Raw genomic sequence first — 19332 nt, 5'->3', positions numbered from 1 at the left:
TTCTTTTCATCCCTAACCATTGGCTATGCAACAGGTACTGTTGGAAGCTATAGTCTAAAACAATTGGGAGGCCCACAGATTGATGCCAGTTATCCTAGATTGTTAATATATTACCTGTTTGCGATTACATTGTTGTAGAAGCAAACCAGGTTTTCATTGATCACATCTTTGTTTTGAGCAATAAATCTTTCCTCGTGTCCATATGCTCTAATAGTAGATACACCCAGAAGTGTTTCACTAAAGTGTGAAATTATAGGTGACTGTGAAGCTCCAGCCAGACGTCGGATTTGACGGGAGCTAGATATATAGTATCTCTAATAAAAACCATACAAAATGAAGAACAAGTGAGAGGGTGCCACACAGATAAAAAAACTGTGCAAACTTTCCATGTTGACATAAATGTAGTAATACAGGTATGAGGTAGTATCCACTGCACACCTTCCTTTGTTTCCTTCTCTGTTTTCTTTATTGTGATGTCTGAATCCAACATTGGCTTGTCTCACACATTTTAAATTAGAGAAATGACATATTTTTTATTCTTGCTTTATTACTGTGGCTTGTTAGAGGATAGACAAGACACACTTGCATATGTGTCACATCTATAAAACTATGAATGAAATTGGATTGGTTGAGCCACTTCCACTGTCAAATTCTACTTGCCCCTGCTGAATTTCACTTGCTTTTCTTGTTCTGTTGGATCATCTTCACAGTATATATTTTACATACCATAATTTAAAAAAATTAAATAACATCTATCTTCTTTTGTCAAGGAACACTGTGTACTTGTTCTCCTAACAGCAAGCCTTCCAACTCTTAGCAGTTTGTCAGTGGTACCTATTTCCCACAAATATATGAAATCATCTTATCTATAGGTGTTGAAACACTAGCTGACACTCTATTGACACAGATTTCTTTAGTTCTGTCTAAAAGAGACTCATGCTTGTGAAGATCTAAAGGCTTAAAAGATCTAAAAAGAAGCATTGTCACAGACTATTGTATGGTATGCTTATGTCCAAGTTCCAAATGTTTTTGCAGTATATGCCAAATTATGATCCACACTCATTTTAAATGGCTTTCTCAGAAGTGCAATTTTAAGTTGTGCATTAATCCAGAAAGTCCCCTACCTATCATGAGACCAACTAGCCCAATTGCCATAAGACATTAGGTCTTTTAGTTAAAGATCAAAGATCTTAGGATACTAATAGATCAGGCCTTTGCGGTGAATACTGAAGTGGTATTGAGAATCTTTCATCAGTTTAGACTGAAAGGACTTTGACATTTTCCAGCAAATCTGGTCCTACCATGAGGCAAGTTGTTACTCCTTTCTTGGGTAGTGAGTGGTAGAGTGAGTACCCTGCTGTCTCCACATACCACTACCAACTGTTTGGAGACCTCCCGGCTATCCTTGTCAGCCACTCATGTGCCCTGTTGCTAGGTATCTGCCAGGAAAAAGCCAGGACAGTCTGCAATGCCAGCACTGGAGTGTCTCCCATGCAGTAGGTAGGGGACTTTCTGGATTAATGTAAAGTGGTGGTTTCAATCGGAAAGAGAAAAATCAGCCACCTGGTAGTGAGAGATGTAAATCTTCACACTTTTTTTTTTTCATTCCCAAAAGAACTGAGAATTCCACACAAAACACATGGAGAGAGCTTGGGAGCTATTTTCTATTGATTCATGCCCTTGTGGGTTGAACTCAAACAAAACTGAAAAATGAGATGGTTGTAGAAAGATACTTTGGAGAGAACAAAACAAGTTGTAGGAGGCATGATCTTCAATGTGGGACTTTTTATTTTTAATTTTATTTTGGTAATATTGGGGAGGTCAAGAGGCAATAGAAATGGCTAAGGAGGAGCTACATTGTTCGCACTTTGCTGCTAACACATCATCCACAACTGAAGTACCTCATGTTAGCTTCACCACATCAAGGTTGGCCAGAAAATGACACAGGATATTTTTTCCCTATATGTTACATTGGCTGGAAAAAAATAGTAGCCTGATACCAAAAAGCAATAGATTTGTTGGTCCTTTTTTGTTCATGCATTTTTAAAAATTGTCTTTAAAAATACCTGTAAGCAGCAAGGGACTGAAACTCATGGACATGGTTAACAGCTGTTATGTTGATAATGCTGCAAAATGACATCATGTTCAACAGATAAGGTCATAACTTTAGTTCTGTGTGGATCAGTGGTGTGATGGGCAAATTTGAAGTGCAGGTCCATAACACAATAATCTCTATAATAGGAGTGTGCAATGTGCCACCCATGAGCTGCATGCAATCTCCAAGGCCATTTTATCTAGGGGTGTGGGGTACATTTTTACCATGTTTGTAGACCCAAGGTAGGCCTTTAAAAATGAAGTCACATTTAGATACTATTTCTTTTGGTTGTTACAACCCTCCAAGGCTTCCTGAGGGGCTAATGCAACCCTCTAGTCTCCTACACAGTTGCCTGCCAGTGCTCTACAGCAATACCCCAATAGAGAGGCCAAAGGTCCAGGTGGCTGTGGTGATCAAAATCTATTTCTAGCATTTTAATCTCTAACAGGTATTTCTAAAGCCTAGGCCCAAATACTTTGAATGAAAAGGAGACATACAACAATACTTATTGCTGAGAAAATCCATCACAATAACCAAAAGATTAATTCTACTGCAAATGGAGAATTTTTTTTATCTTTAAAATAAGAAATAGCTTGCAGTTACAATCATAAGTAATGTGATAGTTGCTCAGATATTGGGAAAGGAAGTAATTACTGGTGATTAGTACTGAGTTTCTCCAAGTGCTGATAAACCTGGTATAGTTCCAATTCTCCAATAGGGAGATGTTCTACTATAGTGCATCTGCATCATATGTGATTGCGATATACGCGGCATTCAGCATATGCTGAAAGCCACCGCATGCATGAGCCCCATTAGTTTTAATGAGGCTCGAACATACGCGTAAGGGAAGGGACCACTGTATATGGAAGCTCTTTCAACATAGCCTTCATCTGGCTTGTCTGCAACAAGCTTGCTTTGGGCCTTCTAGATCCTTTACAACCTAGGGATAACAATACTATTAGTATTATAAACAGCAATTTTTTCTCTGCATTGTGATATACAGGTCACCTTCCCAAGAGAATCTCATTCCCCATCTATTTGTGACAAGGTAAAATAATTCTCAAAATGAAATTGTGAAAACAAGAATAATGTCTTTAGCAAACTTACTTGGATAGTGAAATACAAGTAGCCCAATGGAACCACCACCAGTATGAAAAGGGGTGATACAAACACAATTACAAGTATCGTTCCAACAACATCCAGGGTACAGTTCAGCCAAGTCCGTAGATAATAATGGAAACGTATATCAACTATAAACATGTCCTACAATAGTGCACAAGAATAATCGAAGTCATTATGAAAACCTCCATCTCATACATATATTTAAAGAAGAAAATACTCACTGTGAAGTTGAAGGCTTTCATGGCTAGCATCCATAGTTTTTTGTGGATTTTTTGGGCTATGTAGCCATGTTCTAGAAGAATTTCTTCCTGACGTTTCACCAGCATCTGTGGCTGGCATCAAGATGCCAGCCACAAGTGCTGGCGAAATGTCAGGAAGGAACTCTTCTAGAACATGGTCACATAGCCCGAAAAACCAACAAAAAAAACCCTAAAAATGCTCACTTCTCACTCTGTCACAGTCTTCACCAACTTGGTATCCTCCAAATGTTTTGGCACATGATATTCAGCCATCCTGATCACTGGCCATGCTGGTTGATAGGAGATGAATTCCAAAACATCTGGAGGAAGTACCAGGTTGAGGATAGCTTCTCTACTGCACATGCTTGTAGAGCTCTTGGCCTAGCAGTAAACTCTAGACCAGAGAGTGCTTAGAGGGTTGGAAAGAGTGGAATCTATCAGATTCCCATAAAATCAATGAAAATGTCTATCTAGACATGGTACTGTGTTTGGATAGTAACAGAAGGCTTTATAGTATGCCCTTCTGTTTTTAGATAGGTTGAGTTTCCCCTATCCAGAATTCTAATATAAAAAATATTCCAAAATCCAAAATTGTCTACATGGGTAGCTGAGATAGTGACACATTTACTTTCTTATTCATCATACAAACTTGTTTCATGCTCAGAATTATTTAAAATATTGTATATAAAATTACCTTCAGACTATGTGTAAAATGTGTATATGAAACATAAATAAATTTCATGTTTAGACTTGTGTCCCATCTCCAAGATATTTCATGAGGTATATGGAAATATTCCAAAATGCAAAACACTTCTGATCTCAAGCATTTGGGAAAAATGAGACTCAACTTGTAGAAACAGGCTTTCAACTCTCACTGAACCAACCAGCAGAGAACTATAGCCCACCTTTTGGCTGGTTGCCTATGCTTTCTCCAGTTGTCTCCAAGTTTGGCACTGATACTTGTTTAACAGGAGCTCAGGAGCATTTGGTAAATATAGGAATTTCTTCTGGGACAGAAGAACTTAGTGGCCCTTGCTCTATGGTAAGTGAAGTTTAAAACTTTCTAAAATGTCTTCTATAGTTGATACTTCCGGACATGAGAATGACTAAACATGGGGAATGAATACAGGTTTTGCTCTTTTCCTTCTATATCTTTTTATACCAGGTGGGAAAACCGCCTGAGAGGAAAGGAAATGAAATGCAGGTAACTTTTCCATGAGTCAAGGATGAGAGGTATCAGCGCCTACCCAATCTCCCCAAGTTGACACTGTATGGTGCTTATTTGTTCTATACCTTGGTGAACCTGTTGATGATTTGACCTACAGGATTTGTTTCAAAATACTGGAGTGGAAGACGCAGCACATTATGTAACATCTGGCGATGCAGTGCCCGAGAGGCACAGACCAATCCTCTAGTAACGACATATGAACCACAGCAAACTGTAAGACCTTGGGTAAATGGTATAAAAGTTAGTGTTAGCACTTTTCACAATAGCGGTCTCCCCATCCAGGAAATCTAACCATCCATCAGCCTTGCATCTGGGGATTGTTACAATTTGACTTTATTCAGTTTCTAAAAGTAGACACAAATATATTTTATTCCATCCTTAGTGACATAAAATCCATGTTTAAATAAAGTAAATAATATCCCCCCACGCACACCCCCAAAAAGTACAATAGTAGAGCCTACTACAGATTTCTGGGCATTTAGCACTGAAAAGGGAATGCCAGCCAACAACAGGATACCTGCTTCCACATTAAGGCATCTCTTCCAAAGAAGAGCAGATTTCTTTTCCCGTTAATTGACTACACTACTTATATTACTTCGGTAGTCTTTAACTCCCCCTTTCTGTTGGTCTCCTGAGTGATGAGAAAGGAAGAGATAATAAATAACGGTGGAGCTCAGTGGGACAAATTTAGAATTCGGTTCAATATGCCCTTCAAATATCCATGAGGCTCAAACAACTGTTCAACACTGGTGGGAAGTTTACAGTGCCACAACATGCAAACATCAAAAAATACATTCCCCTGCCTGCCTAGAGCCATCAGCAGTTCTCTACTGGGGAAATGCTAGAGGTTGATGGATCTCCACTCTTAGAATTTCTCACCATTGACCATGCTGGTTGTGAGCCCTACCCACCCAGTTAGCAAGAAAGAGGTTGCATGAAAGCTTGCTACAAAGCACAAACTATGAACTACATGCCTGCATGTAATGACTGATCAGTTAATGCTGTTTGATTACAAGAAAAGTTTGATATTATTAAAGTTAAGGAACACCAAGGTTGCTAAAAACTGAAAAGAAAAGGGTCCAGTTATTCAAATGTTTACCTTGTATGAATCCCAAAAGCCCATAGATACTGAGCTTGTAGTTTCTTAAGTGTTTCCATTCCGTAAAATCTTTAATTTCTTTTGCATCTTTTGTCCATGTGCTGAGCCACATATTTTGTCCTATGGCTACAGCATTTTGACCTAAGCAAGCTGCTATGGTTAGCCACATCCACAACCAGCCAAAAGCTTGTAAGTATTTCAAAATAACTGACATTTTCACCTGCATGTAAGAGATACACATGAGAGTTATTATGATACACAGAAACATGAAGATCTTGGAACATTAATCGTAACAGTGCAATCCTGAATTGCTGCATGGAGGGGGTTTGGATGAAGTGGAAATTTCCCCCTGCCAGAATACCTAGTACGTCACTGAAAGGTACATGTAATTGCTGTAACTGCTAGTGGTGTATCTCTAAAGAGGGTGTACCAGCTATGAGCTGGATATGGCCTCAGATTCACAAGACCCAAAGTACTTCTATTACCCCAAGAAGTCCTAGAAATGGAGCTAGTATAATTAATTAGTTTCAAATAGCATGGGATAGTAAAACTCTGAACAGCCTTTGGGCCTATTTCAAGAATTCCCCCTCCTACTTGAGCCAGCAAGGATTTGGAAATGGCAGGTCATTTCAGTCTTTCATTCACTCAGATCAGAGCCTGGAAAGATAACTTTGGAGTATAACTCCCAATATCCACAGCTAGCAAAATCAAGCTTCAGGGAGATTGCAAGTGACCCGTGACCACATATTTCTCACCCTCTCCCTTATTCTGGGAAGATGTAAATAGCTATTTAAAAAATACTTACAGCGCCAACAGCAACTTTTTCCTTTTTCATTGAGAACATGCTCCTTTGAACAAAAATGGCAAAAAATATTATTTCATGTTACATGAATCCCAGTCTGTAAAACAAGTAGAATCCATTGCCATTTCACTGATGGGGGACTGGGTTATTCGAATCCTCCTTCCTGCTGTAACACACTCACCAACTGCTACATACTACAGTCCACTTCATTCTGAAAGTCTCCCCCCCCCCTCACAGCAGCCACTGGAGTGGTGAATTTGCTTTGGGTTTTAGAACATAAAGGAGGACTTTAAAGGAGATATCCAAAGTGCTGAACTGATTTTGATGGCAGAATTCAGAAAGTTCAATAATTCCTCAAGGTTCAGAATGAAAGCAACAGTGGATTCTCTACTCCACTGGCATCAGTGAACTGAGTCAGGACATAGCCCCAGTCTGATTATTGAAGTTATTTATGTAATTATCAGTAAGGATTACGCTTTGTGCATGTATGATATATCCACACTGAAGAGAGCTACATGACAAATGCAAAGCAAATGGTTTCAGCTGGAATAGGAAGTCATTTTATTAAGTACAACAACAATCCCAACTTATTTTGTGCACTATGGTCTAGGTGGGGTCGCACTGTAATGAGAAAGTAAGACAATAAGCAAAATAATATAGTAGTATAACAGTCCAAAAATTCCACTTCAGATCTGTTCTTCTCCCCATCCAGTCTGAGAATGGTGAGTGAGGGAGCCTTGTTCCAGCTGAATACCAAAAGACTGAGCTGGTATATACAGATTTCTGTACAGGTGAGACAGGTGCTGGTTCCTTTCTTAATGCAACACCAGAAGCATGATGCATTTTAATTCTGTTCCTCTCCGCTGTTTTTGTCTGTTTTATGAACTAGTTCAAGGACCTATATTTAAGTACTCACCTATCTTTATGTTCCAGATATTGCATTTTCTTTGGTAAGGTGTAGTCTTTTATTTTAATATCTTTGGGACAAGATTCTACAGAAAAAATATTTTTAAAAAAATAATGACAATGTTAACTATCCACTTTAAAAGCTACAATATATTGTGTTGGATACAGACATGCTCCAATGGAAGAAATTCTGGCAATGGCATTGTTCCATAAAGAGTTGTGAAAGAGCTTATTTGCAAGCAACTCTAGCATTTGATTCCCTTTTGCCCCAATTCAGTCTTGCACTAGTCAGAAAAAGCCCATGCACAAAGGAGGAACTACTGTTGCAGAAGGGAAGGAAACCTCTGGATCCAATGTACTGAGCATAGACAAATGTTAGAGTGTAACATCTGGAAGGTCTCAGATTCCTCATCTCTGCAGTACCCAAGTACAGTTGACTGCAAATGATCTACATTAGCCAGAAATAAATTGTAGCTCAAATATTTGGAATTTCTGATCTACACATACTAGGTCTGAATAACAATCTGAATCTTAGTGGTGCAAAAAGCCCAAACTCTTTTGCTATTGAGTCCCATGGCAGAAAAAAAAAGATCTCAAAAAGAAATGAAAACACAGCAAACTGGGCATGGCAAATGTTTCCTGGGACAGTAAGGTCACACTTAACCCAACAACTCCAACATATTGCCCACACAAAACATTTTACATTTTATTTGGTATAACATATAAATTAGGGGTGGGTAAATGTTCCAGATGTTTGCTGGACCAAAGTCATAGCCAGCACAGCCAACAAAGAGGAATGCTGGGAGCATTTTCATGATCTAAATGCTTAGGCTGGCATTATGCACTGGCCTGGGGTCAATTTTAGGGCTTGAGAGAGTAGAGCACCCGCATGCTCCCAAGCCCTACCGCGCCATCCAGGCACCATCTTGGCTTGCCCCCATCCACATGGGGGCTGCCATGATGTACATGTGGTGCATGCACAAATGGTGCAGCACCGCGCAGATATCATCGTTGTGCATGAGGATGCCAATGGCGCCAGGCATGCACCCTAAATAGGACACACCAGGAGCGGGTTCTTTTAAGGCAGGGGTAGGCCTGGTCCTGCCGCCGATTGCCGCCGGGGCCTTTGGGGGGCAATTGTCTATAGAAACATGCATTTTTAAAAAAATCAGCAAATTTTTTCGCGTGTCCTCCATTTTTTTAAAAAAAGTGTCTTCCATTTGAAAATGTTGTCCTACATTTGTCCTGGTTTATTTATATATTTAATTTTTTAAAAAAAATTATTTAACTATTTATTTTTTGGCTTCAGCCCCCCAGTTGTCTGAGGGACAGCAACTTGGCCCCCGGCTCAAAAAGGTTGCCTACCCCTGTTTTAAGGGCTCCCGGAGGCTGCACAGTTTGGCTGCTGCGGCCTCCTTCCAGGGGAGAAAGGGGTGGCGTCTCGGCACTCCTTTCTCCCTGTCTGTATCCCCCCTTAGTTTCCTTACAGTCAGAGCAACGTAGTGGATAATAAACTGCTGGACTTAAAACAGGGAAATCTGGATTGACATCTCTGTGATGCAAAATTAAGATTTTTCATCTTAATTTCTTTCACCAAAGGTCAGAACCTTGGCTCAGTCACACATTCAACCTAAACTACCTTAAGGGGTTTTTCAAAGTAAAAGTGGAAGGATACACAACTGTCTAAATCCTACTGCAGTCCTATCTAAGGTAGACTTATTGACTCAATGAGATTTATATAAGTATTGATTCACTACTTAGCAGCTGATTCAATGAATATACTCTACTAACGATAGGATTCATTCCAATATGTTTCTCCCTTGAGCTTTCTGAAGAAGTAACAGTATTAAAATGAAATAGGTGCTTACATGTGTATAACAGCCAATATGTATATGTTACTCTCCAAAATAAGGATACAGATAAGGCACCAATACACTATGTAGGAAATTTGGTTATTCCAGGTGTTGAGGGATACAGATACACACCATCTTTCTGCTACACCTACATTGGCTTTATCCAATTTGAGCACAGATTTCAGTTTTCATTGAACAGAATCATATAAGCTATCACATGAAAGTCAACTTTATTTACTCACTTGACAGTGAGGATGTCTCTTCATCTTCCTTTCCTCCACCAAAGGTCAGAACCAGTTTGGCAAAATTTGCTCCTTTAGAGAGCAGCTCTTTATAACTCCCCATTTCAGTAATTCTCCCATCTTCCATCACAACTATGAAGTCTGTCTGAGGTAACAATGTCAAGTTGTGAGTCACTAGAACACGAGTCTAGGGAAACAGAAAAAGCAAATCATGTTCATATTTTACATTACAAAACAGAAGCAACGTGTGAACAATATTCAAAAATCTAAGATGTTCTCCTGCCTACCTTGTTTTTCAGTAAGCCTGTGGATCCAATCACTTTCTCAAAAAGATGTTTTCCAACATGGACATCTACAGCAGACAAAGGGTCATCCAGTAAGTAGATGTCAGCATTGCTGTACACAGCTCTCGCCAGGCTTACTCTCTGCTTTTGGCCACCACTTATATTTATACCCTAAAGACAGACAAAAAGGACAAACAATGTTTGTTTGTTTGTTTTAAAAAATAAAATGCTGGCTGTTATTTCATATTTAGAATTATCTTTAATGTAACACATAAAAATTGATCCTATAAAAGAGGATGTACTGAGCTATAAAAAAAGATTCTGATTGTTACAGAGATGGGATGCTCTCTCTCTCTCTCTCTCTCTCTCTCTCTCTCTCTCTCAACTAGAGGTTTAATATTTACCTTCCAACTGAGATGTTATCTATGGAGAGATGTGTTCCTGAAACCAGGGATGGGTAATGTATCCATGTGTGAGATGGAAACAATTTCTTGTGTGTACCTGAGACCTAGATCCATCTTCCACTTACATTTCCCCTCATTAACTCAATGAATGAATACTCTTTTGGTCATTTCCAGTTTAGAAAAATAAATGAGATGGCATACTTTTGTTGGAGGTGTAACCTAGTGAGTGTTGTTATTGGGTGCCTTCAAATAATTTCCAATTTATGGCAACCCTAAAATAATCCTATCATAGGGTTTTCTTGGCAAAATTTGTTCAGAGAGGGTTTGGGTTTGCCTCACTCTGTGGTTGAGAAATCATGGCTTGCCCAGGGTCACCCAGTGACTTTCCATGGCTGAGCATGGAATTTAAACCCTGGTCTCTGGAGTCATAGTCCACTGTTCAAATCACTACACCATGCTGAGTGGGTGTAGGGGGGGTGGTCAAAAATGCTCCTGGTCCCTACCAAAGTTGCCCACCATAGTTATAAGCATATCTAGCTTTTGTATGAGCTTTCTCACTCCTTCTGAGTGCAATACAGGTGAAAGCTCATGAGATTGGACCTATAGATGGGGATGGATGTGTGCCAGTGTGTACTACATCACAGTATATGCCTGTCACCCCACACTGACTAATCATGAAAATTACCACAGAGTCTATTTTCTGTGTTATACAGTCCGCCCTTTCTTTACGCAGGGGATCCATTCCAGACTCCCCTGCATAAAGCGAATTCTGCCTATGCTCGAGCCCCATTTAAAGGAATGGAGCTTGTGCATGTAGTACCATGGCAGTGCGCACGCGCCATGGGCGCACACCCCATTATTCCCTATGAGACGCGCTGCCCCTTCTCCCAGTATAGCTTTCAGCATATGCTGAAAGCCGTGTAAAGCACACCCATGTATGACGCAGGTGCACTGTACTAAATATACAATACTGTGTGCAAAAATTTTTGGTCTGCTTTTTGGATTTTATTAGAGAAGGCTATGCCATACATAGCCTATACTTTTAAATTTGCAAGACTGAAAATAAAGAAGAGTCATCCCATTCATTGTGTAAACATAGGAAAATGCCTTTTACCAAGTCAAACCACTGAAAATATTGTCATGTCTCACATACAAGAGCTCTGTAGGACTTTCTAAATTGTGCCAGCTTTACTGGAGAAGCCTACCTGGGATACAAGTATCTAATTTGCCACTGAATGATATTATAATGCTAATCAACAAAAACATACATTAGAAAAGCATAAATTGACAAAGCTATTAATCTGAATTCTTACTGGACAAGCTTGGATGAAAACCCCTAAAACTGGAAAATAGCTAATAGGCCTTTGAATTGTATCAGCTACTTGAAAGAAAGTCCTTAGAGGCTGAGATGTTAACATTCCCATAGGAGTTCTCTCAGGCTGTTAATATCTGTTTTTACTTGCAATGTTTCACTTCACTTAATCCAAACAGTACCAGGATGGCAATAATATGCAGCTATAGTCCACGAGGAATGATGACTGTCTCAGCCAGCTTCAGCACTATTAGAATTAGCTTCCAACAAACAAACTCAATCAGCAGGAGTTTGCTGTTGTTTTCTAGTACTTTTGAGGTGGGTTCTGGGGTTTATCCCTTTCTTCTAATTTGGGGCCGAAACAGATGGTCCTAAAGAAGCGGCTTGATGCCACAACTTTGATCTCCAGATCAGGGCCGTGGCAACCACACACTGTGGCCCCAATCTGGTGTTTTTCTGGCCCAAAACGAAGTGGCAAAATGTCACTTCTTTTTGGGCCAGACAAAAGCTGCCTTTTCCACCACTGCTATGGCTTTTTGGCGCTCCTGCGTTGTCTAAATGCTGCGCCACCAGAGTGCTGAAAAGCTGCTGCCATGAAGGCATCAGGGCAGCATCACAGCATCACACCAGCTTCAGGGTGGCATTGGGGCATGTGGCGTCAGTATACCATGCCCCACACCGCCGGGAAGCCAGCATATTTTGCCAGTCTGTACTGGCTCTTAGTTTCAGCTTGGCAGAAAGAAACATCACTCTCCCAAGGTTATGGAGAAAACAATATGAAAACTACTTGGATCGATCCCTAGTAAAACCTAGTTGTCCTTTCAGTATTTTAATATCCAGCATTTTAATAACCAGAATAAATACATACTTCACTTTGTACAATTGTGGGATTTCACTCACCCTTTCTCCAATTTCTGTTTGATCCCCAGTCGGTAACTGGTCCAAGTCTGGCAACAAAGCACAGGCCTCCAAAACCCTTTCATAACTCAGCTGGTTCAGTTCTGAGCCAAAGAGTATATTTTCTAGCACAGTAGCATTCTGTATCCAGGCTTGCTGAGAAACGTAAGCCACTGAGCCCTGAATGAAGGGGGAAAGGAAACACACTGATTTATACCAAGCATGATAATATTTCAAGATGAGTAACCTTAAATAATATATTAATTCATTCAGTCTTACTGCGGGGTTAGCATCCAGACAAATGCGTGCCAAAACAAACTCCCAGTTTTTCCTTTGGTAGTCCATATTGATGAAGTGGGCAGCAGTCCACATAAGCTTATAACAAACAAAACATTTATTGTTTAAGGTGTCAGAAAACTTTTTGTTGTTTGCTACAAAATACTGAGCTGGTTACCTTCCGCTGCCACCACTCCAAGTTTTTCTGGGCTATAGTACATTCCACAGTTTAGGTTGGATGTGCCCTACAGAATCATGCACTTGCATTTCATTTCTTTTTATGGAAACTTCCCAGGTCCATGGGAAGGATGACGTAAGCTAGGAATAGGGAAAGCTGGTGGCTTTCATCAGAGATGTGGTGAATCCCCTCTGGGTTTTATTCCAGCATTTAAGAGTTATCCGAGGTGCTGATTCATATCCCCCAAACCAGAAGCTAGGGACTGGGACCTAAGAACAATTAAGCACTGAAGAGACAAATAGAGGAGTCAGGATGGAATGAAAACAAAGAAGACAGGTCAAAACCCCAAAAGAACATGTTGCTCAAGAAAGACTCTGCTGGGTTGTGGGGATAGGGGTGGTGGTGTAACCAAAACAGTTTGAATTCCTGCTTTTTCAATAACCAGCTGAGATGGGCAGAGTTGGATGACAAATGTACTTTGTTGAGAAAGCTTCACTGAATGCTGCTGCTGCTGCACAAAGATCCAGAAGGCCATCCTGCTATGAGGCTGAATGTCTTGAACTTGAATTAAGCGCAGAAGAGTGTTTCTTCCTGCCCTCTAGGTGCAAGTGTCACGAACAATATGACTTGCTTAAACCCAATATTAATTTAAAGAAACAACAAAATGTTGAGTGATTGGATACAATCCACAGAAAGAGAACTAAATGTTTAAAATAACACAAACATGTAGAAACTTTTAAAAGGCTTTGTTAAAGAAAAACTTTGTTTGTTAAACAGATCTAGAAATGAGAACAAAGAAAATCCAGTTTACTTTTCTCTGAGCAGTTCCTTCAGTTTTTTCCATTTCTCCCAGAATAGCAGAAAGGAGAGAAGATTTCCCTGCTCCAACTTGGCCCACAACAACAACCAAAGAACCTTCTGGAATCTCTAGGTTCAGTCTAGAAAGATGCAAGAAAACAAATCAGATTTATTGCCTTTAAAAAAATGCAAAAAGAGGTTCCTCTTGTGGCTGGTCCAAAGAATAACCCTCCTTATTTAACAGTAAGATCTCTCCTTCTTGAATCTCTGGATCACCTAGGTTACAAAAGAATGTTAGTGTTGTTGTTGTCACTGTTTTATAAAAAGGCATTACACATAGCATGTTATATTGTTGCTTTAGACATTTTGGTCTCCTTTGGAATTGTTATACTTGCTGTTCGGGGCAATTGGAACTGTCATTATTAGACACCATTGGTCACTTCTGTTCACTGTTCAGAGTGGGAAGGATTTTTTTTAGCTGTTTTGCTGTGAGAGATCTCCATCCAATATTATTCCAAAGTGAATTTCTAAGCACTTTGTTTTAGCTGAAAACCAAGGTTTTTTTTGGGGGGGGGGGGGAGGGAGGGAAAATTGAGGGGGTGCCAAGAGAGACTGGATTCCCCTAAAAGGACCCATGTGGTCTGAAGGCTACACAATTCCCAGCCCTCCTTTAATAGTTATCCCTGGCCCATAAACATTTTCAGGCTTTTCTCATATCACACTTGAAAACCTCCCTCCATTCTTCCAAAGTAATATTCTCAACTATAAGTGTTATACCACTCATGATCTCTTCCTCATCCCAAATTTTCTTAAACTTAATTTCTACTATCTACAAGAGCTGTAGACAGTAGCTCTTGTACGAACCATGCAGCAGGGGAGTTTTCCTGGCCTATGCAGCAAAATTTCCCACCTTCCCATGCCCTTACTTTTGACACCTCTAAGAGTAGGCATTCCAGACACTGTTGGACTCGAATTTCCATCATCATTCATCACTGGCTGTGCTGGCTAACGTTTATGAGTTGCAGACTGACAATATCCTAAGGACCTTATTATTTAAATCCTTGAGTTTGTTGAGCCTTAGTAAATTGATTTGTTGTTTATTACTGAATCATGGTTAATTTTAGCACAGTATTCCTATAAATGTTCCTATACACTGTAATGGTGGTAAGTGACTCTAATTTCAATGGAGCATTGAATAATAACCTTTAGCTTAAAAGGAACTCTCCAAGTGACTAAAACCTATCCCACCCCAAAAGATACAGTAATTTGTGAAGCTCCTTTAAAGCTGTCCAATGCCTCCGATTTACCATACCACTGATAATGGGAGTCATCAGCCACTACAGAAATCTAGTAACGTGGGCCTGTGTTCAGGACCATTCAGTCCCAAAGTAGCATGGAAGCTACTGCTGTTGTGTACCTTCAAATCAATTACAAATTATGAAGACACCAAGGCAAACCTATCATGGAGGTTTCTTGGCAATATTGTTTCAGAGGGGGTTTGCCATTGTCTTCCTCTGAGGCTAAGAGAGTATGATGTGACTTGCCCAAGGTCACTTAGTTGATATCCATGTCAAGCTGGAGTTTGAACCCTGGTCTCCAAGGGTCCTAACCCAGCATTCAAACCATGGCACCACACTGGCGCTATAGAATGGAAACTGGGTAGCTGCTTTTTTTCTTCTCTAACAACTTAGGGGCTTGATAGATGGCCTCAAAGGAGCTTCCTGCCATCCCTTTCAGTGCCGGATCAGGGCTATGGCAACTGCATGCTGCACCCCAATCCAGCGCTTTGCCCACTCTAAAAAGAACAGCAAAATACAGCTCCTTTCAGTGACGGCAAAAAGCCATCCTTGCCAATACAGCATTACCTCTACTGAAATAATACCTGAACATTATATTGTAAATATAATTGGTTCCTTACTTATTTAAAGTCGAGGCTCCAATCTTCTTCCAGCAGAAAGAGGCATTAACAAATCTAACTGCATAATCTTGAGATCCAGAAACAAAATAATTGGAGTTAACAGAGGGCTGATCAGGCCAAGTTTGAAATCATTATGCATGTAAAGAAGAATGTTTTGACCTGGCTTACCTCCAGCACAGTCTGTGTTAATGTTTTGAGGGTCAAGGTCTTCAGAAGACAAAAAATCTTCCATACGACTCAGGGAAACCTTTGTCTGGAAAAAAAAAATGAATGCAAACTTAGCCAATTCAGATTTTAAAAATTCTTTTTAGGACCTTCCTCCACAGATTAGTTTTCACTGTCCAAGCTAAGGAAAAATCCAAAACTACTGGTTATAGTTAAAGAGTCTGAGGCCTGAATCACATGAGCCAAAAGAAGCAGCTTCGGGACACTTTGGGGGCATGGCATTTACATGATGCATGTTCCCAAAGAAGCCAAAGGCAGGCTGAAGCTGTGTCAAAAAAGAGCTGTTTAAATCTGGCTCCTGGCGGTGACTGGCTTAGGACCACAGTGGCAGCCCACTTTGGGAGTGGTCCATGTGGTCAGTGCTCTCCTGCTCTGAACACAGCTGGAGCAGCTTCTGGCTGCTTGTTCCAGGACATCTGCTTCACCTCTGAGAATGAACGATGCAAATGATTAAGCAAAGGAAAGCAGTGCCAGAAAACTTACAACATTCCAGCAGGCATAACTGTTTGTGCTCATACTAAAGGCTTCACTAATGACAAAATATAAAGGGGTGTGAGTGCTTACAGAACAGATGACACTCTTGCCTTTCACCAGGGGATGGTTCCCTTTCTTATAAGAATTAAAGTACAGTAACCTGTGGATAAGTCGATTCAGGTTTTTTGAGTCAATTTTTTAACTAAAATTTCTAGACGTATGCAAGAGTACATGTAGATGTAAAGGGGAGGTCCCAAGGGTAAAAAAATTAAGCAGTGCTGTGCTACACCCCTTTTTTTACAACCTAGAGAACTTGTTTCCTCTCAGATAGAGTATGAAAACTGATAGGCCTTTTGCCATTATATGCAGTTGGGCCCTGCTTTCAAGACAGCATACGCATTATATTAAGAAAATGCTACATCAAAGTTTACATTTTTATGAACCTATCTTTTCAAAACATAAAGCTATGCAAAGATAACTTTAAAAGAAATTACATGTCTAAGCAATTTATGTAAACCCTTTAAAATCAGGATTGTGCCCTAATTTCATCTTGCACTAAAATACAGATCTATTTTAAACACGAGGAAAAGTGAAAATATGCACAATGTTATTTAAAAATTAAACATGGTCACATAGCCTGAAAAACCCACAAAAAACTAAGCACTGTACCTCACATATGGACTGTATATTTACCTGAGCTACTGAAGATATTACTGTAGGCAAATCGAACAAAGGCAGTCGCAAAATATTAAATAGGGAGAGAGAAGTAAACACCTTCGCTGCAGTTAAAATATTTTCTTCATCCAACAGAAAATACACTCCAAATGTAGCCAAAGAGACCTTTAAGACAAACACATAATTTCTCCATAGATTAGAGTTATATTTCCAGTCGTAGTTCCTGAGCAACTTTGGTTCACTTTAATGCTAATAATTACCATGACTGAAAATTAAAACATCTTAATTCAAAGTAGGGATTTGGGGAAGATAGTTTCAGAAATGCACACACATTGTAGCCCCTGTGTACCATTTCATCTGTTGATTATTTAAAATGATTATTTAAAATAAAAATATGGCATTTTGATGTTCAAAGAGAGCACAGGTTTTATGAGTAATACATAAACCTGGACTATTTGCTCTGCAAAGGATGTTGCCTGATCCACTATTAAAGCCAAAACATAGCAACAATCTGCAAAGACGGAAAAGCTCTAATAGCTAACCAACCTTATCAATCCACCAGAGTACAGTAAGAGCCTTGTATCCATGGGATCAATGCCCATGGTTTCACTTACCTGTTACCCCCTCCCCCGCCCCAATAAATTCTTTCTATGCATTTTCTAGGTTCTCTAGTGCAATTCTATGTATGCTATCACCAGAGGTTGACTACAGAGTCACATTAGATACCTAAAGAGTACTAGAGATGTTCTCTCTAGGCATTTCTAGGTTCTCCAGCATGATTCTATGGTAGAGGTTGTTCATTTCAATAGGGTTCATAATTATCCACTGTTTTATGTTTCTACAGTATAGAATCATAGAATCATAGATTTGGAAGAGACTGCAAGGGCCATCCAGTCCAACCCCCCTGCCATGCAGGAACTCTCAATCATAGCATACCTGACAGATGGCCATCCAGCCTCTGTTTAAAGACTTCCAGGGAAGGAGACTCCACTACCCTCTTACTATCAGAAAGTTCCTCCTAATGTTACTGAAGTTATTCCAGTAAATCCAACTGTAATTACAATAGGTATCCAGCAGCTAGCTAGCTAGCTAGCTATTTATTTATTTATTTATAATTTTTAATTTGTTTTATTTATATACCACTATTCCAAAGATCATAGCGGTGAATAGCAAGTAAGCTAATTAGCAAGTAAGCTAATTTGCCCCCAACAGTCTGGGTACTCATTTTAGCGACCTCGGAAGGATGCAAGCCTGAGTAGAGCTTGGGCCCTTTTGCTGGTCTTGAACTCGCAACCTTGTGGTTTCCAGTGAATGGCTGCAGTACAGGCATTTAACCACTGCGCCACCAGGGCTCCATATTTATTTATTTATTTATAAAATATTTACTCCCTGCTCTAAATCAAAACATCTTAGGGCAGCTTACAATTGTATCAAAACATGTCAAACATTTTAAAAACAATAAATATTTTAAATATACTAAAACACATTAAACAATGTGATTTTAAAAAAAAAAATTAAAAGATTTAAAAGTTTTGAAATCTATGTATAACAGTGTTTGGGTAGAACTAGTGAGAACAAAGGCCTTGATAAACAGGAAAGTTTTACGTTTATTATGACACACTGGATTATCTCTTATGTTGCTGTTATGGGGTTGGGGGTTTTCTCCAATATAATTTCTGACAACTTCCATGTCTTTAGGCTTCCAAGGGCTCTCAACATTCAAGAGCAAATTTTCTGACAGAAAGTATTCTCATAAAAGGAACAGTAACAGGCAAGCTTTTGTATCATCTCTCAAACTTTCCCTAAAACCTTATTCTCACTCCCTTTATTCCATCTATATCTTTTTCAGCACCTCCCCATTCAAAAGCATTATCATTTTCTTGCAGCAATTCAAAAGAGAAGCATAAAAACAAAATCCCACACTGCAGTGAAAAATTAATTCCAAGTAAATTTGTCCATTTAATATCTGTACTTTGCTAGAAATATATTTTTATACACCGATGGTTTTAACCACTATCAGGTTAAAATTCTAGATGTGTGTACTGAATTCCACATGGTGGTAAAGTGCTTTTTAAAAATTAACTGAGTTACCTTGTATCTAATGGAATAAAGAATACATGATTAAACAACTGTATTAATTAATTATTTTGTTTTAAAACACACCAGGAAGGGGATACAAGTCAATGTCAGCATGGACAAAGTTGTCAGGTATCCGGTTGATTTCAAAACATCTATTTCACATTCTCGAATTTCCACAATCTTTCTCTGGTATGATGGCTCCCATGCATATAGTTTGAGAATCTAA

The 19332-nt window shown here is 39.4% G+C and overlaps 1 protein-coding gene across 5 annotated transcripts in view; it reads right to left on the bottom strand.

The window, feature by feature from the left end:
• The window catches only part of LOC121924967 (multidrug resistance-associated protein 1-like), a 52300-nt gene that overhangs the window by 17886 nt on the left and 15082 nt on the right, over positions 1 to 19332 (bottom strand). For all 5 annotated transcript variants that reach the window (XM_042456582.1, XM_042456583.1, XM_042456585.1 and 2 more), the window contains 14 exons: positions 19191 to 19328; positions 17046 to 17192; positions 15822 to 15906; positions 15654 to 15720; positions 13749 to 13875; positions 12487 to 12663; positions 9874 to 10041; positions 9587 to 9773; positions 7502 to 7577; positions 6589 to 6631; positions 5784 to 6003; positions 4750 to 4904; positions 3203 to 3358; positions 115 to 314 (listed from right to left, as the gene is read on the bottom strand). In XM_042456582.1, the coding sequence (XP_042312516.1) occupies positions 115 to 314; positions 3203 to 3358; positions 4750 to 4904; positions 5784 to 6003; positions 6589 to 6631; positions 7502 to 7577; positions 9587 to 9773; positions 9874 to 10041; positions 12487 to 12663; positions 13749 to 13875; positions 15654 to 15720; positions 15822 to 15906; positions 17046 to 17192; positions 19191 to 19328 (1946 nt within the window). The remainder of the gene's footprint in view (positions 1 to 114; positions 315 to 3202; positions 3359 to 4749; positions 4905 to 5783; positions 6004 to 6588; positions 6632 to 7501; positions 7578 to 9586; positions 9774 to 9873; positions 10042 to 12486; positions 12664 to 13748; positions 13876 to 15653; positions 15721 to 15821; positions 15907 to 17045; positions 17193 to 19190; positions 19329 to 19332) is intronic.

This window comes from Sceloporus undulatus, chromosome 3 (genome assembly GCF_019175285.1).
Source record: "Sceloporus undulatus isolate JIND9_A2432 ecotype Alabama chromosome 3, SceUnd_v1.1, whole genome shotgun sequence".
Lineage (NCBI taxonomy): Eukaryota > Metazoa > Chordata > Lepidosauria > Squamata > Phrynosomatidae > Sceloporus > Sceloporus undulatus.
This window is presented reverse-complemented; position numbering and strand designations above follow the sequence as displayed.